Source organism: Rissa tridactyla, chromosome Z (genome assembly GCF_028500815.1).
Source record: "Rissa tridactyla isolate bRisTri1 chromosome Z, bRisTri1.patW.cur.20221130, whole genome shotgun sequence".
NCBI classification, from domain to species: Eukaryota; Metazoa; Chordata; class Aves; order Charadriiformes; family Laridae; genus Rissa; species Rissa tridactyla.
In genome coordinates this window covers 14,391,279-14,411,535 of record NC_071497.1, presented here as the reverse complement: position 1 = coordinate 14,411,535, position 20,257 = coordinate 14,391,279, and the positions used below count along the sequence as shown (strand labels likewise).

Genomic DNA, 20,257 nt, shown 5'->3' with positions numbered 1-20,257 from the left:
ATGAACTGTAAATTATTACAACAATCTGCAGAATTTGCAGGCAGAGAACTGCCACCTTCTCAGTGTTCTTAAATAGATTTTACCTCATTAAAACAAATGAAGGCAGAAATTCATTTTAGACTCTTGTGGAGATAAACATTAAAAATCTTGTGAAGATTAAACATTTTTAGGATGTCGGGTAATGGTAGGACCAGAGGGAATGGATTGAAACTAGACATGGGTTGATTCAGACTGGACGTTAGGAAGAAGTTCTTCCCCATGAGGGTGGTGAGACACTGGAACAGGTTGCCCAGAGAGGTGGTGGAAGCCCCATCCCTGGAAGTTTTTAAGGCCAGGCTGGATGGGGCTTTGAGCAGCCTGGTCTAGTGGGAGGTGTCCCTGCCCATGGCAGGGGGGTTGGAACTAGATGATCTTTAAGGTCCCTTCCAATGCTAACAATTCTATGATTCTATGATTACTTTTCAGCTATATGAATAGTTACTATATAACACAGTCTTTTAATTAGTCTGCGGTGCCGGAAGAAGACACAATTTATCCTGTTCTATTCTTTTGAACGATTTTTAAATACAGCTAAGGCACAGAACAGCCTTTGTCTTCAACTGACTGCCAAGAGCAAAGAAAATAAGAGGCATGCTTTAATCTTCCTTTCCTTTCTTCTACTCCTATTAATCATAGCTATTCACTCTGCAATTTATACAGCAACGAAGTTTTCCTTTAAAAACCTAAATATTCCTTTAAAACGTTTGCAGACACTTTGATAGCTATTTTCAGTCAAAAATACCTTTTATTGCAGTTTTCATTCCACTTAATCCCTGCTGAGTCACTGGACGGTCTGCCACTTTAATCTGAGATGATAAGACTCCTCCGGTAGTCGAAGAACCACCACGAGAACCAGGTCTTGAGGTACTAGGAGGAATCTATAAAAAACAACAAAACACAAACCTCCCAACTCTGAATTATGAATTTATGCAATTGCCAAAGCAATTAAAAACTTAAGTTTGTCTCTATACTGTTCCTAGAAGAATCTTTTAGCATTTACATCTCTTCAGGTAAACAAAGCTTCAGTCAAATGTCTGCTGCAGAAGGGCAAAAAATTACCTTTAAGCAGCTGTTCGTTGTTCCCTCTCTCTGCAACATTAATGCTATTACAGTCTCCCAGGTGAACTCCTGATGCAAGAGCTCCTTGACTCTTTCAGTCAAAATTAGAAAATAAAACTCTGTAAAAAATTATAATCTTAAAATTCTTCCTGAGAACCTATCACTCCAGTCACGGTACTAAAAAAAAAATCACTCAAAAAACCTGATAGAAATCTAAATATATGGAAGCTCATGTTCAAATTTTTTAACTTACCCCTGTTCCTATTCTGGTTGCTGATGGAGTCCTTGATGAAGAGGTAGGCCTTGCAGTCAGCCCTATTCCTGCTCTTGAAGAAGGACGAGCTATTGGAGGTCTGTGACTGCTGGCCATATTTGCTCCCTTTTGAACTTCGCCCTGGAAAGAGGAATAGAAATTGTCCTTTAATTTGCACAAGTTCTTTAAAACTACCACAGATCAACTCTTTAAAGCTTAATTCTTCATCTTATTAAAAGGAGCTTAGCTTTTTTTAGAAACTTGTAAAGCACTTCCCTACTGAAAAAGCACAGTACGAGAGAGGAAAAAGAGCTCAGAAAGGAACACAGAAGCTCCATCAGTAAGGTGAGACAGCTGCCCCTCTTCAGTACTTAGTTAGTACTGTTTATATGGTTAAACAGGTAATTACTGCTAATTCTTGTCGCATTTATTGTTTCAGCATTCACTCATACAATTCAAGTCTCTCATGAAACAACCTGGAAGTGAACTGCTGTTGTAAATTCCCATTTCGTCTATCTGGGGAGAGTCCTTCAAGCATCACCAGTCACCAACGCAAACCCAGGCTGCGCTAACCCGACAAACCCTGGTCGCTTTCACCAGCCCCCTGAGGAGCTCCCCTCCAAGCCGTAGAGCCACACAGAGACAGCCTTTCAATGGCTGAGGCTGCCAGGTGGGCCCTAGGAGATGCCGTAACTGTCGGCCACGACCCAAACGAGCAGAAGCGCCCCTGCTCCCCCGGGGCAGAAGTATCCTTGCTCCCCCAGGGAGATAAACACCCGCCCCCAGATAGGCTGAGGGCCTCTGGAGCCGGGCAGGCGCGGAGGTCACAGCACCAGCGGCCCCAGCTACAGAACCGGCAAGCCCAGCGGAGCCGCAAGAAGGCGTCGATCCCGCTTCCCGGGTGGCGCAGCCTTTTCCTCTCACCGGCAGCCATTAAAGCCTCCACAGACAACGGAGCCGGTATCACAGCAACCACCAGCGCCCGGCCATCGCGAGAGTCAGAAATCTCGTTCCGGCCGCCGAGGGACTGACTACATCTCCCAGCGTGCCTCGCGGCAGAAGAGAGGCAGCTCTGCCCCCGCTCCGGGGCGCGGTGCCTGCCGGGAGCTGTAGTCTCGCCGCCCCTCCGGCCCGGCGTTCTCTGTGGGTGCTCTTCCGGCGCGGCGGTCGGCGCTTTCCGGTATCGGCGGCGGCGGGGTTAGTTGCTGTGTCAGGATACCTCACTTGGCGGCCTCTCGCCATGGCGGGCGAGGGCGGCGCGTACCGGCTTCGCTGCTCCCTGGTGGGGCACAGGCAGGACGTGCGGGGCCTGACGTGCGGTATCTTCCCGCCGGGCGGTTTCGTGTCCGTCTCCCGGGACCGAACTGCGCGGCTCTGGGCTCCTGACGGGTGAGCGCTGGGCCGCGGCTGTCGTCTGTAGAGCCGCCGGCTCTGGGCGGGCCTGGGGGGGCGGTCCGGGTTGCGGTGGGCCCGGAGGGTCCCCCGCGGTCGTGTCCGGTGGCGGGACGGCCGGGTGGATCGCCGGGGTCCGGGGAGGGGCTGGGCCGTGCGCGGCGCTGGGAGTCTGTTCATGGAGGCAGGCTGGGGAATTTGTGAATGGCCACGGCGTGTCCGCTTGCGTGCCTGCTTCTGGGATAGGTTGCAGTTGTCAAACAGTTAACTCTATGTCGATATTTTAGCGTGCTTTGCAGACGCTAACAACGCTTATAAATCCGGAGGTCTTTTTTCCCGGTGGTGTTAGTGTTGGTTTCCACCTCTTGATATTCAATACCAAAGTAATCCCGCTAAATAATAATGCTGCATTTTTGATAGTACGGTGATATGCTTTGAATGTTTTTAGAAAACTCCTTTCTTGCCTTTGCTGAGCAGAAATCTTTGACCATAAAATGGGATATGAACCCAAAACCACACAGGAAATTTAAATACACAAAGGCATTGGATAAGGAAAAAAACCCAACATTATTTTCTCTGATATTCATGTTGTACAGGGTTGTCTTTGACTGCATTCATCTTGTTGAATTCACTCTGTGAATTTTTCAGCGTATCATTGTGACCAGAACAGGTAGTGCTAAGCAATATCTGTAGGAGATGGTGCAGATGTAGGGTGTTGCAGGAAGCCACAGGACACATCTCCTCACCTGTCTGTAGTTTTGAATTGTGAACAGGATTCTGAAGTTGCTAGGTGTGGATATTCTTTCCACTGCTGAAACAGGGATAATGGACAAATTTGCCTGAATGCTCACATGTATGTTTAAATTGATATCTCTAGCTCTGCAGCTGAGTGCGGGGGGGAACGCTAATCTCATTAAGTGTGTCTTGTTAAATCTCTCATCACAAGGGGTAGAACTTGTTAAATTGCATAGAAATTTATTGCATATAAGGAAGTATAATTTTAACCCATAATTTTTGAGGGCTGTGTGAGGAAGACATGAGTAACTCATGCAGAGTCATAGCGTTGGTAATGTTTATCTCTCTCTGCTTTGAAGATTCTGGTATTACATTAGGCAGGGTTCAGTGGGCAAGCAAACTGCTGTATGTTATTTTTGTTATTTAAATTTTACAGGGACATATGTTACCTTCATCTGTTCTGTGTACCTTCAGCAGAGAAGACGTTTTAGAATTTAGAAGAGTATCATGATTTCCCTACATATTCCAAACTTTATGAGCATTAGAGTATGAAGGATGATAGTGTGATATGATATGTTATGTTTTTTGGGGTAAGGGGGAAGCAAATGCAGAAAGAAAAAAAGCCCCAAACCAACCAGACACCACCGCAACTCATACTTTTATTATGTGGGGATAACTAGCTTTTTCCAATTAGTGCTATAACTATTGAGGCTGGATCATGATAAGGAAATAAGGGTGCTGCTTGAATCTGTTTAACTGTTAAACCTCTGCAGTGCTCCTAATTAAGAGCCAGTGAATAGATTTGGCAGGCAGTAAACTTCCTTCGTTTATGTGCTCTGTTATTTTAGGGTATATTGGGGTACATATTTAAGTCTTGAGACAGTAAAAGACTTCATAAAGGCAAACTGTAACTACTGATCGAATTGGGCATAGTGTTTGCCAATGAGCAACGAAAATCAAAACTAAGTCCTTCCAGGCCTACCGTTACTGAAAAATAAGTGGAAAGCTTTAAAGATTGCTTACTGAGTTGTAACGCTGGGATATTATTTTTCTGTTAATTTTTTCATTCTTTATAGGAGAGCCATAGTATTTATTCAGCACACTACAATTATATTTATTAATTCAAGAGTTGGAGTATAAAACATGTGTTGTAATTCAGTGCCTCAAATAAGTACTGTTTCTGTCATGACTCTAAACTGATTATTGTATATGTTTAGTCTTAACAGGGGTTTTACTGAAATGCACTGTATGAGTGGCCACTCAAATTTTGTATCTTGTGTGTGCATCATACCTCCAAGTGACCTCTATCCTCGTGGGCTGATTGCAACTGGTGGCAATGATCATAATATTTGCATTTTCACAGTTGACAACCCAGCTCCTCTTTACACCCTTAAGGGTCATAAGAACGCAGGTATGTAGTCTTTTTTTTTTTTAATTTGTTGCATAAGAGTTAATGTGATTTGTTAGAGGAAATTAAAATTGAAGTTATAAAACTCAATTTTAATTTATTTGGTATTTAATGTAGCAAACTATTTGCTATGGCCTCTGCAAAATAGGATTTTATAATCTCAGTTCATGCAGTGACAGTTCATTGCAAGGACTTCCAAGTTTACATTGATGAATGCTTGAGCTTTTACTGTTATGTGTGAACACGTGGCAATTTACAGAATGGTTATCCTTTTGCTTAGAGTTGGATTTTTACGAAGCAGTTAATTTAGTTCTCCTTGTATTAAGCTTAATTTTTATGCCAAAGTTGATAGAAGTAGAAAAGTCAGCTTCCTAAATAAACAAACTCTTACTGCCCATTTTGTTACCTAAATGGGGAATCAAATATTAATTGGTCCTTTAAATACATAGTAAAGACTAAAAGCTGATTGCAGAAATTTCATCTCTCTTTAGTCAGGTCAGTGCAGTATGTGACATAGTAAACCAACTTTGTATACCTCTTCTTGATTATATAATAAGATTCAGCAATTTCATATTTGTGTACAAAGTTTTTCTTTTTGTGTGTGTCCTGGTTTCAGCTGGGCTAGAGTTAATTTTTTTTCTAGTGGTTGCTGTGTTTCACATTTCGTATGAAAGGAATGTCAATAATGCATATTGGTTTTAGTTGTTGCCAGGTGTTGTTTATATTTTTCAAGGACATTTTTCAGCTTCCCATAGAAGCTGATAAGGACTGTAGATAGAACAATGGAATGGGCAAAGGAATATTCTGGACCATAGACATCATGCTCAGTATATAAATGGAGTTAGCCATGAGGGCGCGGGGGGGGTACTCATGATCACTGCTTGGGAAGATACCAGTTCACCAAGTGATGAGAGTGGCTTGTGTCATTATTATTATTTTCCTTTTCTGTTACTGTTCTATTAAATCGTCTTTATCTCAAGTCACGAGGGTTTGGGTTTTTTTCCCTTTCCCCTCCTTTTCTCCCTCTTATCTCCGCCCTTGTGGTGGAAGGGGGAGAACTGCGTGAGCGACTGCATGGTCCTAGCTGCTGTCTGGGGTTAAACCATGGCAGCGAGCTGATCTAGTATATAATAGACCTTTGAACAGTCTAATCATGTAATTATAGGGTATCAAAAATAAACATTTCAAGTCTTGGAGGTTTTGGGGCTTTTTTTTAACTGTGTTAAAGAATAGTTGTGGAGACCAGTTTGAAAATATCCTGGACTGCTAAACAGCACCTAAAATTTATGTTTGTATTGTAAAAGTTCTTGGTTTTCTCTGAGAATGAAAGAAAATGTCACTGTGTAAGGCATGGAATAACTTGTGTCCTTTATCAGAAACCTGGGATGGATGAGTAGTTAAAATAATGTGTGATATGCACTCTCCAGAGGTGTAAAAAGGAATGAAGTGTTCTAGACAAGTTATAGATTTCCCTACAAAAAAAGTATTTGTAGCAATTTTTACAGTAACGTGAAACATTAATAAAATGTAAAATTACAGTGATTGTAAAATCTTTTTTAAGGTGCAGAAAAAGTAGGACATGAGAAATGACAGGTAGAATACTGTCTCATTCTCACTGTGGAGTCACAGAAGGAAAAAATATCAAGCTGTATTTCCTTTTTATGAATGATTAGGTGGACAGGGTACTCTATGACTTAGCTTTTTTTGTAAACTTACTAGTAAACTTGTTAGCATCCTGTGTCTTCAGTTTTGTACTTGTGTATTACTGGAGCAGTTGCAGATTATCTTTTTGTTAAATCTTTAAATGTCACCACTATTTCTTGGTAGTAGTATTTTGCCTTCCAAGAAGGTGAGCTAATTGTTTTTTGTACAAAATTTTGCTTCTTGAGGATATAAATGAATACATGTTGATTAAATCTTGGCTTTCTCTGTAATCTTAAAACTAAACCTTTGCATTAATTCTGTGTCTTGACTGGTTATTTAACCTGCTTGTCAAAATATTCTAGTCTGAGGAGAAGAGATCTGGTACTAAGAGAAATTTAAAAATACGAATGGCAAAAAGATGTGGAATTTTGTCATCTAAAGTGAACAGATTTTTAAGCAGCACCTTTCTAGGTGGCAGTGCATCTACACTTCAACTTAACTCTTCCCCAAACTCCTCAGTACTAAATATACTACTAATACCAAGTAAATCTTCTTAAATAAATCACTTTAAATTGCTGGCATAAGATTGGTGGCAATGCAGGAAACTTGTCAGTGCTGATTTGAATATTCATTCCAGTTTGCAGTCTTTCATCTGGGAAATTCGGCACATTATTAAGTGGATCGTGGGATACAACAGCCAAGGTCTGGTTGAATGACAGATGTATGATGACACTACAGGTATGAAGTTCCTCTACATGAATATAAAATAGGTACTCTCAGTTTGATTCTGACAAGTCTAATAATGTTTTTTGGTTTTTTTTCCAGGGTCACACAGCTGCAATATGGGCAGTGAAAATACTGCCTGAACAGGGATTAATGTTGACTGGCTCAGCTGACAAAACTATTAAACTGTGGAAGGCAGGAAGATGTGAAAGAACATACACTGGTAAATGGTGCTGCAGTTGGTAGTTTAATCAGGGGCATGTGTTCTTTTAAAAAGAGAAAAAAATTAAAACTGTAGGTAAATTGAACAATTTTTAGGTAGGATTTTTAAATTTTCTTGAGTTATATGCCCAGAAATCATGTAACTTTTTTAAAATAATTAGATTTTTTTTCAGAGAATAATGAGCAATAAATTGCCTTTTTTTTTTTTTTTTTTTAATCAGCTCCCATAATGAAGATTAGTTGCCAGGATTTTAATGTGAGCTAAATAGAAATGGTATACTGCTGCTAATGGAAATAAAAGCTGCCTTAAAAGTCTTCCTTTCTTTTATAAAGGACATGAAGATTGTGTGAGAGGTCTAGCTATTCTCAGTGAAATGGAATTCCTTTCCTGTGCTAATGATGCTAGTGTTCGAAGATGGCAGATCTCTGGCGAGTGTCTGCAGGTGTATTATGGACATACAAATTACATATACAGCATCTCTGTCTTCCCTCACTGTAAAGGTAGGATTATTTTTGTGACTATTACTGAACATTCTTCCAAAATGAAATTACAAGGTAGGCATCCGGGAGTTCTGTGGAACTGCCACAACTAAAGAACTGAGGTAGAGTTTAATTACTTCTTTCCTTAGCATAAATAACTTAAAAAAAAAAATAAATTGTGATTGACTCCAAATCGCCCCTCCAGCACAATTGCTCTGGCAGTAGGTGAAGTGAAAGGTCCTGGGTTAGGCCTGATTGTAAGGTTTAAGTGAAACTTTTGCCAAACCGATAGGCAAAACTGTCATCTAGGTTGCCACCTGTATTTCAGCATTGTTGCAGAGTACTAAAATGGCAACGTGTGGCATAACAGATAGTGTAAACTTAGATACTTCCACAAAGGTTTTCAAAGTACGTTACAAATAGTTTAGGTTAAGAATTTTATGTGTGGAGCTTAATTGCATTTGTTTTCAGAGTTAGAGGTTTAGAGGTTCAGAACTAACTGTTGCAGTCAGTTGCAGAAGAAATTCCAAGTCAGTGACCTTTGTGTGGTGTATGGGACACTTGTGCATTTGTTCAACAGGTAAATTGCATGTATATTAGTGGATGTGTATTTTGTAAATCTCTTATGCCTTAAAATTCCTCATCGAGGCGTTTATAGACTTTAGAGAATGCTTTATGCATGTTTCCTGGAAAAACAGGCCTCCTTTGCAAGTATAGTGTAGGTAAAACAATGATGGTTACAAGATTGTTCAAAGTTCCTTGTTTAAACTCTTGAAAGGAGGAAGGAAGCTTTTGTTTGTCTTGAGAGTAATTTCATTCCTTGACTGGCTGCTTAGTCCACAATTTATGCACTTTAATTTTGTTTTTTTGAGAAGACAACTGTGGTAGCTTTCTTTTTAGCTCTCTTCTTGCAACTGAGAGAAGTATTAAATTGTATAAAGGTTCTTTTACTGTTCTAATTTTTAGATACCCAGTTGCAGAAAGGCAGTATCACAGTATCTAGTACACTAAAAATATACTTGAAAAGTTTTTATTACTTTTTCTTTCAGATTTTGTAACTACTGGAGAGGATAGATCTCTTAGAATCTGGAAACAAGGGGAATGTGCTCAAACTATCAGACTTCCAGCTCAGTCTGTATGGTGCTGCTGTGTGTTAGATAATGGTGACATCGTAGTTGGTGCAAGGTATTCAGGTTTTACTCCCAGTGTATTTTTAGATGAAATTGCAAGCTTCACTTTGGATATCATTTTCATCTATATTTAAAAATACAGCCATCCAAGTGTGTGTGTGGATTAAATTTAAACATGTGCTATGCCTATTCCAAAAAGTCAATTATGTGTGAATTGCAGAGGTAGAGTGAGTTCGTTGTGAACGTGGGAAACCACGAATAGACTGAGAATGGACTTACAAGTACTGTATAAGGAACCCTTTTGATAGGCATATCCTATCTTGATTTTAAAATTTTACTACAGAGAAGGTTACCTGCTTAAGTCCTTCTTTGGCTGTTTTTACTGTAAGAGTGAATTCCTTTCATAAAAATAGTTGGGAGGGGTTTTTAGAAATAATGATGGTTTCTTCTGGCATGGAAGTCACCATTAGAATGTATGTAATCATTTTGACATTTAAAATAGTATTTCTGTGTGACTGATTTCTCTCCATTCAGTGATGGAATTATAAGAGTGTTTACAGCATCTTTGGAACGTACAGCAAGTGCTGAGGAGATTCAAGTTTTTGAAAATGAGCTTTCCCAAGCATCCATTGACCCTAAAACTGGTGATTTAGGAGATATTAATGCTAATGACCTTCCTGGAAGAGAACATCTTAAGGATCCTGGTAAGTTATTATACTTTTGTCAGGTTAGAGATACCTCCAGATCTTAGTTCTGAGGAATTATACTTTCCATAGTTTCCAAAATTAAAGCTTTGATCATTTTTAATAGAGCTACTGAAGAAAACAGTTTAATTTTGCTCTACTGTTCTTTCATTGATCCTTTCGAAGGCAAGACTCTAGTTTAAATATATGTTGGGATTTTTTTGCAGACTAAAATGGTAAAAAATATTTCTCTTATGAGAATTTAGAAGAACATGGAATTCGGGATACTGTAGTGTGTTCGAGATGTTTTAGATCTGTTATGCTGGTTGTGCCAGTAGTATATGAGACAGTTACATAATTTGCAAAAGGCCTACTGAATGTGGAAATTTTTTTCCTAAAAGAAAAGTAGATGCAAATTTTCTGCCTTAGTTTTTGGCTTGGAAAAGTTTGTCTTGGCTTGGTTTACGCTTTAGAGGTACTCAGGAGATTACTCAGAATACAGTGGAAGCAGTGATAGTTAAGATTACTCTTAAATAGACAAATACTTTTTCCCAAGGCGAAGTAACCAGTGACCTCAGCCCTTGGCTCTGATCAGCAAGTGGCATAAATCTTACAATCGTATGAAGCTTCCCAACTTGTTAGACCGTGGGAGAATATCACCTTTCTTGATTGTCATCTCCCTGTGAAAATGGTAAACTTTTGAAGTACTTGACTTAAGGATTGCTTTTGCAACTTAGTCTGGTGGCAGATACCATTACTGTAACTGTAAAATGCTGTTGTCAAGATTTCTGCTATTCTTGTTGTGACGTGTAGTATCTAGTTACTTCTGTGCTGTGACTGTTGGTGAACTATCTTTTCATCTTTAAATGTGAGTGCGATTTGAAGACATTTTTCTCTCCTAAGTAAATCACATTCTGGAATATGTTCAAACTCTTAAACACTCCTGTCTACAGGAACAAGAGATGGACAGACACGGCTTATTAAAGATAATGGGAAAGTAGAAGCATATCAATGGAGTGTTAGTGAAGGAAGATGGATAAAGATTGGTGATGTTGTTGGTTCTTCTGGAGCCACGCAACAAACATCTGGAAAGGTTTTATTTGAAGGAAAGGTATATGCAAACTTTAATTGGTTTTATTCCTCCCTAAGTAAAATGCTTAATTTCTCATTAAAAATTTATTCCAGTCTTTGCTTAGATAAAATATAACTTATAAAATAGGTATTTGTTGGTACTTTTTTTGTCTGCCGTGATCTATTAAAATGCAGAAGTGTAAATAAGTACTACTTGCTTTTGAAACACTTTTTGTAAAATGAGCAAGCCAATGGACACAAACCATTTTGGATAGAAGTAAACTATTAGTAGAGAAATTAAGTTCTCTAGTATTTATTGCCAATACCTTGAGAAGTTAGTTTTAACTTCCTTTGCAAAGGAAGTGACCCATACAATTTATAATGTGAGGCTTACCTAAAATATTAAGTACCAGGCTTTCTGTACAGCTTTTCTATAGTAACTTTTGAACCCAAAGACAGATAAGCTGAAAAATGTTTGTCTTACTGAAATATACATAGAACAGACTCTGTCTAGCACAAACTCAGAAGGAATGCGTTTGAGATACTAATTTTATCTCTGACATGGTTGGGAAAAAAACCTTAGGAATTTGTTGTTTTTCAGTATTAGGAGTGTGCTTTTAAGACTGAAGTTTTTTGACATATGTGACTGCCCTGTAGCTATGCAGGCAGCCAGAGATGTCCACGAGAGTTACCTTATGCATCTGTTATTTTGTATTATATCTGTACACACATTATCATGATATGTTGTTCTAGCCTCCTCTCCCCAAGACAAAGAATTCTGGAAAACACAGGGTATAGTTTAAGTATTTTTTACTTGCAGCCTGTGTAGGAGAGTATTATTGATACAATCTGCAAGTAGCAGTATTAAAGTTTTTAGGCTTAGCCCTGGGCCATTACTAGTATGCATTTGGTACATCCTTCTGTAAAAAGTGCTGACAAACTTCTAATTTGTTTTTATTTTTAATCTGCTTAAAGGAGTATGACTATGTTTTCACTATTGATGTAAATGAAAGTGGGCCTTCCTACAAACTGCCATATAACATCACGGATGATCCTTGGCTGACTGCATACAATTTCCTGCAGAAGAATGATCTAAATCCTATGTTTCTGGATCAGGTGGCCAAGTTTATTATTGACAACACTAAAGGGCAAACACTGTTGAGTACAAGTGCTCAATATTCCGATCCATTTACAGGTAAAAATTATAAACTTAAATGATGACATCAGTCACTCCTCTCAGTTCCATGTTATCAGCAAACTCGCTGAGGTTGTGCTCTGGCCAATCTTCCAGATTGTTGATGAAGATGTTGAACAGGAGTGGACGCAGTACTGACCCCTGGCGTACACCACCAGCAGCTGGCCTCCAACTAGGTGGTGTGCCACTGATCACCACCCTCTGGGTCTGGCTGTTCAGACAGTTTTCAGTCCACCTCACTGTGTGCTTCAGGCAGATTTCAGTGTTGTAGCTCCTCCACACTTTAATGTCCTCAAACGACTGAGGGCAAGGCACAGATAGATCTGACAAGAAAAATATGAAAACTTTACAAATGTGTGAATTATTTGTCAGAACAAATCTTCAACAAAATTTTAATCACACCAGTTGTATTTTTTTAGTCTAGTCTTTTTTCCCAGTGGAAGAAAACTCCACTTTTCATGTTACTCTAAGAGGTGGCCAGGTGCTGTTAAGGCAATTAATAAAATACAAAAATTTAGCTAGAGAATGAACTGAAACTAAGTGAAATACATAAATGACCCTTTTTCAGGGAAGCTATGGAACAAGTTAATTGCTCATAAGCTGAACCATGTGTATCAATTACATCCTGCTTATCACATATACAAACCAAACCAGTCTTATTTCATCTAGTTTTACAAACATGAAGGTAGGAATGAAATGTTATTACAATAATTGAGCAAAATATATTTTTTTGCAGTGAACTAGAAATGTGACTAGAGGCTAATTGAGTTCAGATGTAACTCATGGAGCTGCAGTCATCTGAACTTACGCACATACTTTTGATTTGGCTGTGTCCAAATGTGTAACGTATATGCCCCAGAAAACAAATTTTTGATGCTCAAATAATTAGGGAGAATTTGTTCAGCATCAGGGGACTCTTGTGTGGATAGGAACAGATTTCTTTTAATGTCATAATAAACAATAAGACATATTTGATGTTTGGCTTTATTTTTGAACGTTTCTGTATGAAAACTATTGACATTTTAATAACATCAAGCTGTATATGATAGTCATTGCTTTTCTTACTGTTTCACTAGGTGCTGGACGTTATGTGCCAGGCTCTTCATCTGGGTCAAGTACAATACCTGCAGCAGATCCATTTACAGGTAATGTAAAATTCATAATCTGTCTTGCTAGCATTTAAGATGCGTATTTTATCATGATCAGTTGCATTCAGTGTTTGGCACAGACCACTGTTTCTTGCAGTTGTCCATTTGGGGCAGTAGTGTGGACTCTGCCGCTATCAAAGCATGTCCAGGTTGGTTTAGGAGAGCCCCCTGCTGTCTCATCTGCTTCCTGTCACTCTGTCCTCTACAGCCAAAGAGTAGGTCTTAAACTCTATGTTTTGACAAACTCTCAGATGCATGGCCAACACAGCCATGAGTGTATTCATAAAATTAGTTTTCTTTTTTTTTTTCCCTTATTATTCCTTTTTTCTTATGACATGGTCTTTCTTGGTACCTTGCACCCTAAATTTAGATTCTAACCCTCCCTGGCAGAGCTAGTTTGAAGTCCTCCTCACTAGTTTAGCAAGCTTGCTTGCAAAGATATTCCAGCCCTACTTCGTCAGACAGATCTCATCCCTGATAAGTATAGCTCTTGCTCCTGAAAGATAGTCTTGTAGTCATTGATGCTAAAATCCTGCCTGCAAAATGAGCCATGCAGAGTTGCTGACCCACTTGGTAAGCCTGCTTCTACTCAAGAGTTTTTGCTTTACTGGCAGCATCAAAGAAGCACCACCTGGGCCCTTCATACTTGCCTCCAGAGCTCTTTAATCGCTCTAGATGCTCTCCAGGACTTCCTTGGTAGTACCGTTGATGCCCATGTGGAATGGTAGCAGGGTAATAGTCTGAAGGCCATGCAAGCTTTGGCAGTCTCTCTGCAGCATCCTGGCCTCCAGCAGACAAAACCTCCCAAGGTATCAGGTTATGTCAGTAGATGGGTGCCTCCATACCCTGCAGGAGGAAGCCTCCCATCACTGCTGCTTGCCTTTCCCCTTTTTTCAGACACAAGGTGTGGTCTCAGCTGGGTCTGATGCATCCGTCCCCTGTTGAGTGTCTTCACCAATGCCAGGGAACTGTGCCTGTTCTGCATTTGCAGATCTACAGGTGGAGCAGAAGCCTTTGCGCTGTTGCCAAAAGCCATAGCCTTCAGCCTTCCCCATCTTGATAGTCTTTCTTTGTTCCTATTCTACTGTGGTTTTCATCTGTCTCTCCTCCCTTGCTTCGTGTGTCTCAGGTTGTGCTCTCTGCAGATGCTAAGATCCTGCAATTCCTTCACCTGAGGCCTCAGTGCCACAGAGTCCACCTCCCACAGGAGAGGCCACTGTTGGCCCCAGGCACGGTGAGAGGCAAGGCCTGGGCAGCAGTGCCGTCCCCCTGTAGCTTGTCATGGATAAAGTATCTGCTGTCCTGAGGGCCTTTGCACCAGTGAGTGCGGAGACCATGCCAGAGTGTCTCCCAGATGTGGGTCACTGAGCTTGTGAATGCCATCCTCATCACCAGCACCACCCTCACATATAGGCATAGATTTAATCCTTAAACTTCAGGAACTGTTGAAGACTTCTCTTTAATTCCTTTAGCGCAAAGTTAACACCTTTAATAGTGATGTCTGAAAACTAGTAACTAAATACAGGTATACATTACCTCTTTACCAGTGGTGGTGTTTAAAAAGCCTAATGTCTCCGTTCAGGTGCTGGTCGCTATGTTCCTGGTTCAGCATCAAATGCAATAGCTCCAGTGGGTGGGGTTGATCCCTATACAGGTAAGAGATGATGACTGCCAATGAAAAGCATCCCTGAGCTTTTGCTTCAGTTACTCCCGTGACATGGATTCTATATTGAAGCAAATTTATACTTAATTAAAAATAATGAGCAGATTGAAGCTGCTTATACTCAAAATTATTCAGAAAATAGGGATAACAGAGCCTTCCTTTGTATGCAGGAGTCATGCACAGTTGTTTTTCTGTGTAGGATTTTTGGTTTCCTAACTGATATTTCTAGTTAATGGAAATTACACAGTATCAACCACTAATTCACCTGTGACTGCAGGAAACCACTAGAGGTCGTGATTAAATTATTACTCTCTTTCTAAAGATATTTCAGGCTACTATTGTATGACGTAACTTGGTCACATCTGCAAATCTTCCAATATAAAAACTTGGCCTATTCATTATGAAAATAATCCAAAGATAAGATTTCAGGTGTGGGAGGGATCTTTGTTCAAAAATGACCTTTACATTTTATGTCTTACCTGCAATACCCATTCCTGTGAATTTGTATTTAGTTCATGTAATTCAGAAATCGCTGTTAATAATTTGCACTTGTATAGTAAATTTTTACATGGAAGAGAACAGTTTGTGAAGGTATTGCTTTAAGCTTTAACCCTTGAACGTAAAAAATAATGTAAGGAATGACAGCTATTTGCATAAGCATTCAATTTTTTAAAAAGCTATTTTTGAGTAATGTCCAGTAGGAGGGACTTACTGGTAGGATATTGTTCTATGTCAGACTCTCTGATACACTGTTGAACTTCTCATATTTCCTTTATGCAGGAATGGGCGCCTACCAGTCAGCTGCAGCTAAAGTTGAAAATATTTATTTTCCGAAGAAGGATGCTGTCACATTTGACCAGGCAAATCCTACACAGATACTTGGTCAGTTTCTTACTTTTAACCATGTTTTTATTTTTCATCTGTTTATAGTAACTTCACTTTTGATCTTTTCAAAAAGCTAGGTGATTTCTCATAGCTTTCCTACTGTTTCCGGTTTTTGACCTTTTAAAACTGCATTCACCACTTCAAAGGGGCGTGTATTTGAAGGCTTAGGAGTATGAGTAAACTTCACAGGAACTCCATCTAATACAGGATATCCTTTTTTTTTTTTCCCCCCTCAGCTTATATCTGCTGTTGATCAGCATCTTTTTTATCAAGCTGGTACATTGAATACTGTACTTTTTTTTTTTTTTTTTTTTTTTTGCCTAGCTGCTAAGTATGCAGGTCATGTGCAATCCCTTTCTGATCTTGCTCATGAAAGTTTTAGTTCACCAGATAACCATACAGTGTAATCTATGAAGTTTTACAGTTAGGCATTCTGCAATTCATAGGTTGCAGTGGTGACTTCTATATTTAAGAGAACACTCTACATAACAGAAGAAGTGTACAATATTTAGTAATTATACGCTTCTATGTAAATTTTATTATTGGCTTGTTTTTCCTTCTCTTCCCATGCTTCAGTCCTGTTCTACTATCTCTTTCTCTATATTTTCTGTAAACGTTCCACAGAATCTCTACCCTTTTTGTTACCAGTTTATTTCAGTATGTTTCTGAACATACATTAGTACATTTAAGGGTTTTGTAAAACTAGCTTGTACTCACAGTGTACCTGCCTTGAAGATCTCCACATTAAAATTCTCTTGCTTCCTTCCCTCCCCTTTATATACAGAGCGTGAAAATGTTGTAGTTGTCTAGATAGTGTGATGAAGAAACTTGAAACAAAAGATTCTGCATTTTGGAAAAAAAGCACCTTTACCCAACTTCTTGAAGAGGGCAAGCTCCTGAACTTATAGGAATTCTTCTGTATTCTAGGATTCTATGGAATCATAGAATGGTCTGGGTTGGAAGCGACCTTTAAAGATCATGTAGTCCAAGCCCCCTGCTGTTGGCAGGGATATCTTTCAATAGGTCAGCTTGCTGAAAGCCCCATCCAACCTGACCTCAAACACTTCCAGGGATAGAGCATCCACAGCTTCTCTGGGCAACCTGTTCTGGTGTCTCTTTTGGTTTAAAACCATTACTCCTTGTCCTGTCACTACAAGCCCTGATAAAAAGTTTCCCTTCATCTTTTAAGCCTCCTTTAAGTACTGAAAGGCTGCAAAGAGAAGACCCCAGAGCCTTCTCTTTGGGCTGACTAACCCAAGCTCTTTCAGCCTGTCTTCACAGGAGATGTGTTCCAGCTCTCTGATCATTAGTGTGGTCCTCCTCTGGACCTGCTCCAACAAGTTGATGACTTTCTTGTGCTGGGGACCCCAGAGCTGGACTCAGTACTCCAGGTGGGATCTCACGAGAGTGGAGAATCACCTCCCTCGACCTGCTGGTCACAATTTTTCTTATGCAGCCTGGTATACAGTTGGCTTTCTGCGCTGCAAGCACACATTGCTGGGTCATGTCCAATCCCAGTACCTCCAAGTCCTTCTCTGCAGGGCTGCTGTCAATCCATTCATTGCCCAGTCTGTACAGATGCTGGATATTGCCTCAGCCCAGGTGCAGGACACTTGCACTTGGCCTTGATGAAATTCATGACGTTTGCATGTGTCCACTTCTCAAGCCTCAGGGTCTTGCTTGTAGAAGCCTCAAGGTCTTGATCTTCTACGTATTGCTCAGGTTTCACTTTCTGTTTAAAAATATCAGTCAGAATCTTCAGTGAGCTTCATCCTGTTTCCCTGAATTTTCTTGCACTCTGGTATTTGTTTTTTCAGGGTGAAGATAAGGGATTTGCAAAATAGGTTATTTTCTTTCCGGGAAGTTGTTGCTACTAAATAAACTTAGCCTCTTCCTAGTTTTGCACAGATTTTACTGTAAAACTTTGTCCAAAACTTCTGAAGAGGGAGAATGGCAAGACTGGCTGACCTTCATTCTGCTATGTTATAGCAAAGCAGAGACTTCTACATAGTCTTAAAAACATACTGTATCAGTATTTATTTTTGTCCAGTATTCTTAAATGGTAACCAGTTTAGCCACAGGCTCAGTGGGTTGTTTGGTTTTTTTAAAGCTTAGAATCTGAAAACTAGCTTCACTGAGTTTCCTGCAGTTTTGTAACAGTTCATGATTAAATACCATTGTAAATATTATGGCAGGACTGGGATGGATTTAATAGCTATATGTTTTTTTTTTATAGGAGGCCCACAGTTGATTTCTGTGCATACTATAAATCTCATAATGGTGTACTAATGTAATGCTGCCTGCTTGTGTTTATTGACATGGCCCTCGTCAATTCTGGAAGAACCATGATTGCCAGTAACTTAATGCCAGCTCCATTTTAAGCAAAATTCTGTACATTACAATAATTTTAACAGTACTTTGATTTTTAAATTACATTGAAATTTGGACATAGGACATGGTGCAATCATATTTTGTTTATGGCACTTAAATAAGTAAAAATACAAAAACTGTCATCACACTAAGAACATAGAGTTTCTTTATTGTTTCTACTACCTAATAATAGAAAAGAGCAAAAAAGGAATCATATTTCAGTTATGAAAACTAATGGTCTTATTCTTTTCTTTGTTTCATTGTATTTATTTTTGCCTGTGTGTAGGCTAAGATGTGAATTCTGAATCTTTGTGTTGCAGTATTAGAGGGGGCTTAATAGTAGCAACCATTGTGATGATTAAAACTTTAAAATTAGAAAATGATGAAACTAGGAAAAGTAATGTTTATAAATCCAAATCTTCCCCAAAACAATTACAATAGTTGTAACTTGTTTATAAAGTGCTTTTGTGGTATCATTCAAGATCTGGATTTGTGAAGTTCTAATGTCAGTAAGCCATGCGTCTTCTGTTGGTCTTACAGGCAAATTAAAGGAACTTAATGGCAGTGCAAGTGAAGAACATAAGCTTACAGAAGATGAGTTGATAATCCTAGAAAAGTTATTGTCTGCAACATGCAACAACTCTTCAGAAACACCTACAGCACAGCAACTTCAGACTTTATGGAGAGCAGTTAACTGGCCAGAAGGTACGCACTCGCAGTTATTTTTTGGACCATCATATCGATACTTCACCATGAACCAAAAGTCTTCTTAAGTTGTCTGTTACACAGAGTATGTCCCAAACAGTTTATAACCCAAGTAGAAACCAGAAAATGATAAACAGATGCTAATAGCACCAATCAGTAGCAGGGGTTGTGGCATGAATTGCAGAATTGGTAATTGGTTTGCAAGTTTTGTTGTTGGCACAACAGTAAACATGAAGGAGAAACTTGATATGAACACCGGTCATGGTTATTTCATTAGCAGGAGCTAATGAATTCAACAAAGAAGTGTGAGGCTTGTTTGGAGAGAGAGCAAAGAAGTGTGAGGTTGGAGTCCTAAGTTGTTATGAAATGAGAGATGGAATTATGGAGATAAAATCATTAAAAAAACCCTCAAAAGTAGCTCCTGCTTAATATGGTAGAAAATAAGTTACTGAACCTAGGTTACGTGGTCAGAACTGCATTAGTGAAATGACATTCTGAATGAATGCAAATGGAAGTGATACAATCTCAATTGATAATGTATTGTGATCAGCACTGATGGATTGGAAAGTCTATTTTGGTTGTTACCGCGCATTCTGGAAAAAATGGATACATTGCATATACAAGTATATAAACATGCAGTTAAAATGAACGGCTTTCTTGAAGCTGCAGTTAAAGATTTATTAACAGGAAGAATATTTTGGTGTCAAAAATTCACATTCATTATATAACATCACTTAAACTATGTTTAGCACAGCTAGGAGCTGGTAATAGCTAATGTCATCATACCTTTCAGACTGTTTATATTGTACAAAGTATTAATTCTCAAGATTCTGCATATCTGTAGGACAAACTGCTCAATAAGTAGCCAACCAAGTTTAGCTTTGATTTGGATAGAAATATGGGATACTGATAGTAGACGTAAGGAGCAGATATATTTGAAATTTGTGAAAGTGGGAGGAAACTACTGAGAAAATGCTTCAGTTCAGTTTCCTTACAATGACTTCCAGCTGATCAGTTGAGGACATCCTTTTACGTCTTTTATGACATCCAAATTACGTCTGAGAGTTGAAGGTAGTCTAAAATATTTTTTTTTCTTATTTTCCTTTCTGTAAGCAGTTTTGTAGCCACACTAAACTGTAAGATACGGAGTGAGGACAAAGGGAGAATGCTGCCTTTGTACGGGTGTTTAGTCACTGAGAAGCTTTCAGAGACCTTTTTGGATTATTTACTGTATTTTGTGCTTGCCTTCACTGTTATCAATTGGAGCTTTTAGGAAAGATTTTAAGATTTTTTGCAAAGCATTGTTTATCCTAAATTAAGGAGCATGTTTTTTGTGATTAATTTGTTACTAGAATGAGTTTGTCAATACTTGTGTTTATGAATTTCAAACAACTTGTGCTTTACCTGAATCTTTTCCTGCATGAAACTGTTGCTGTCTGTTCCCAAAACAAG

At 39.2% G+C, this 20,257-nt stretch overlaps 2 protein-coding genes and 1 long non-coding RNA gene across 7 annotated transcripts in view; 1 reads left to right on the top strand and 2 right to left on the bottom strand.

Moving 5' to 3' along the window:
* The window catches only part of IFT74 (intraflagellar transport 74), a 37,487-nt gene extending 35,073 nt beyond the window's left edge, over positions 1-2,414 (bottom strand). Inside the window, exons 1-3 of one of the 2 annotated variants that reach the window (XM_054186801.1) lie at positions 2,276-2,414; positions 1,352-1,492; positions 782-917 (exon numbers count right to left, since the gene is read on the bottom strand). In XM_054186801.1, the coding sequence (XP_054042776.1) occupies positions 782-917; positions 1,352-1,468 (253 nt within the window). In that variant the 5' untranslated portion in view covers positions 1,469-1,492; positions 2,276-2,414. Of the gene's footprint in view, positions 1-781; positions 919-1,351; positions 1,493-2,275 lie in introns of those variants that run through there. The other variant, XM_054186802.1, reaches the window with a different exon arrangement.
* A 92-nt stretch (positions 2,415-2,506) lies between these two features.
* Positions 2,507-20,257, top strand: part of PLAA (phospholipase A2 activating protein) — an 18,565-nt gene continuing 814 nt past the window's right edge. Inside the window, exons 1-13 of the mRNA XM_054186800.1 lie at positions 2,507-2,740; positions 4,696-4,889; positions 7,168-7,268; positions 7,356-7,476; positions 7,809-7,976; positions 9,005-9,140; positions 9,620-9,789; positions 10,722-10,879; positions 11,815-12,034; positions 13,111-13,179; positions 14,765-14,836; positions 15,626-15,727; positions 18,641-18,805. Of these exons, the coding sequence (XP_054042775.1) occupies positions 2,592-2,740; positions 4,696-4,889; positions 7,168-7,268; positions 7,356-7,476; positions 7,809-7,976; positions 9,005-9,140; positions 9,620-9,789; positions 10,722-10,879; positions 11,815-12,034; positions 13,111-13,179; positions 14,765-14,836; positions 15,626-15,727; positions 18,641-18,805 (1,825 nt within the window). The 5' untranslated portion in view covers positions 2,507-2,591. The remainder of the gene's footprint in view (positions 2,741-4,695; positions 4,890-7,167; positions 7,269-7,355; positions 7,477-7,808; positions 7,977-9,004; positions 9,141-9,619; positions 9,790-10,721; positions 10,880-11,814; positions 12,035-13,110; positions 13,180-14,764; positions 14,837-15,625; positions 15,728-18,640; positions 18,806-20,257) is intronic.
* The window catches only part of LOC128902991 (uncharacterized), a 14,850-nt gene continuing 6,461 nt past the window's right edge, over positions 11,869-20,257 (bottom strand). For 2 of the 4 annotated variants that reach the window (XR_008463930.1, XR_008463928.1), the window contains exons 2-4: positions 17,252-17,462; positions 14,719-14,850; positions 11,869-12,357 (exon numbers count right to left, since the gene is read on the bottom strand). This is a non-coding gene — a long non-coding RNA (uncharacterized LOC128902991). The remainder of the gene's footprint in view (positions 12,358-14,718; positions 14,851-17,251; positions 17,463-20,257) is intronic. The other 2 variants (XR_008463931.1, XR_008463929.1) reach the window with 1 other exon arrangement.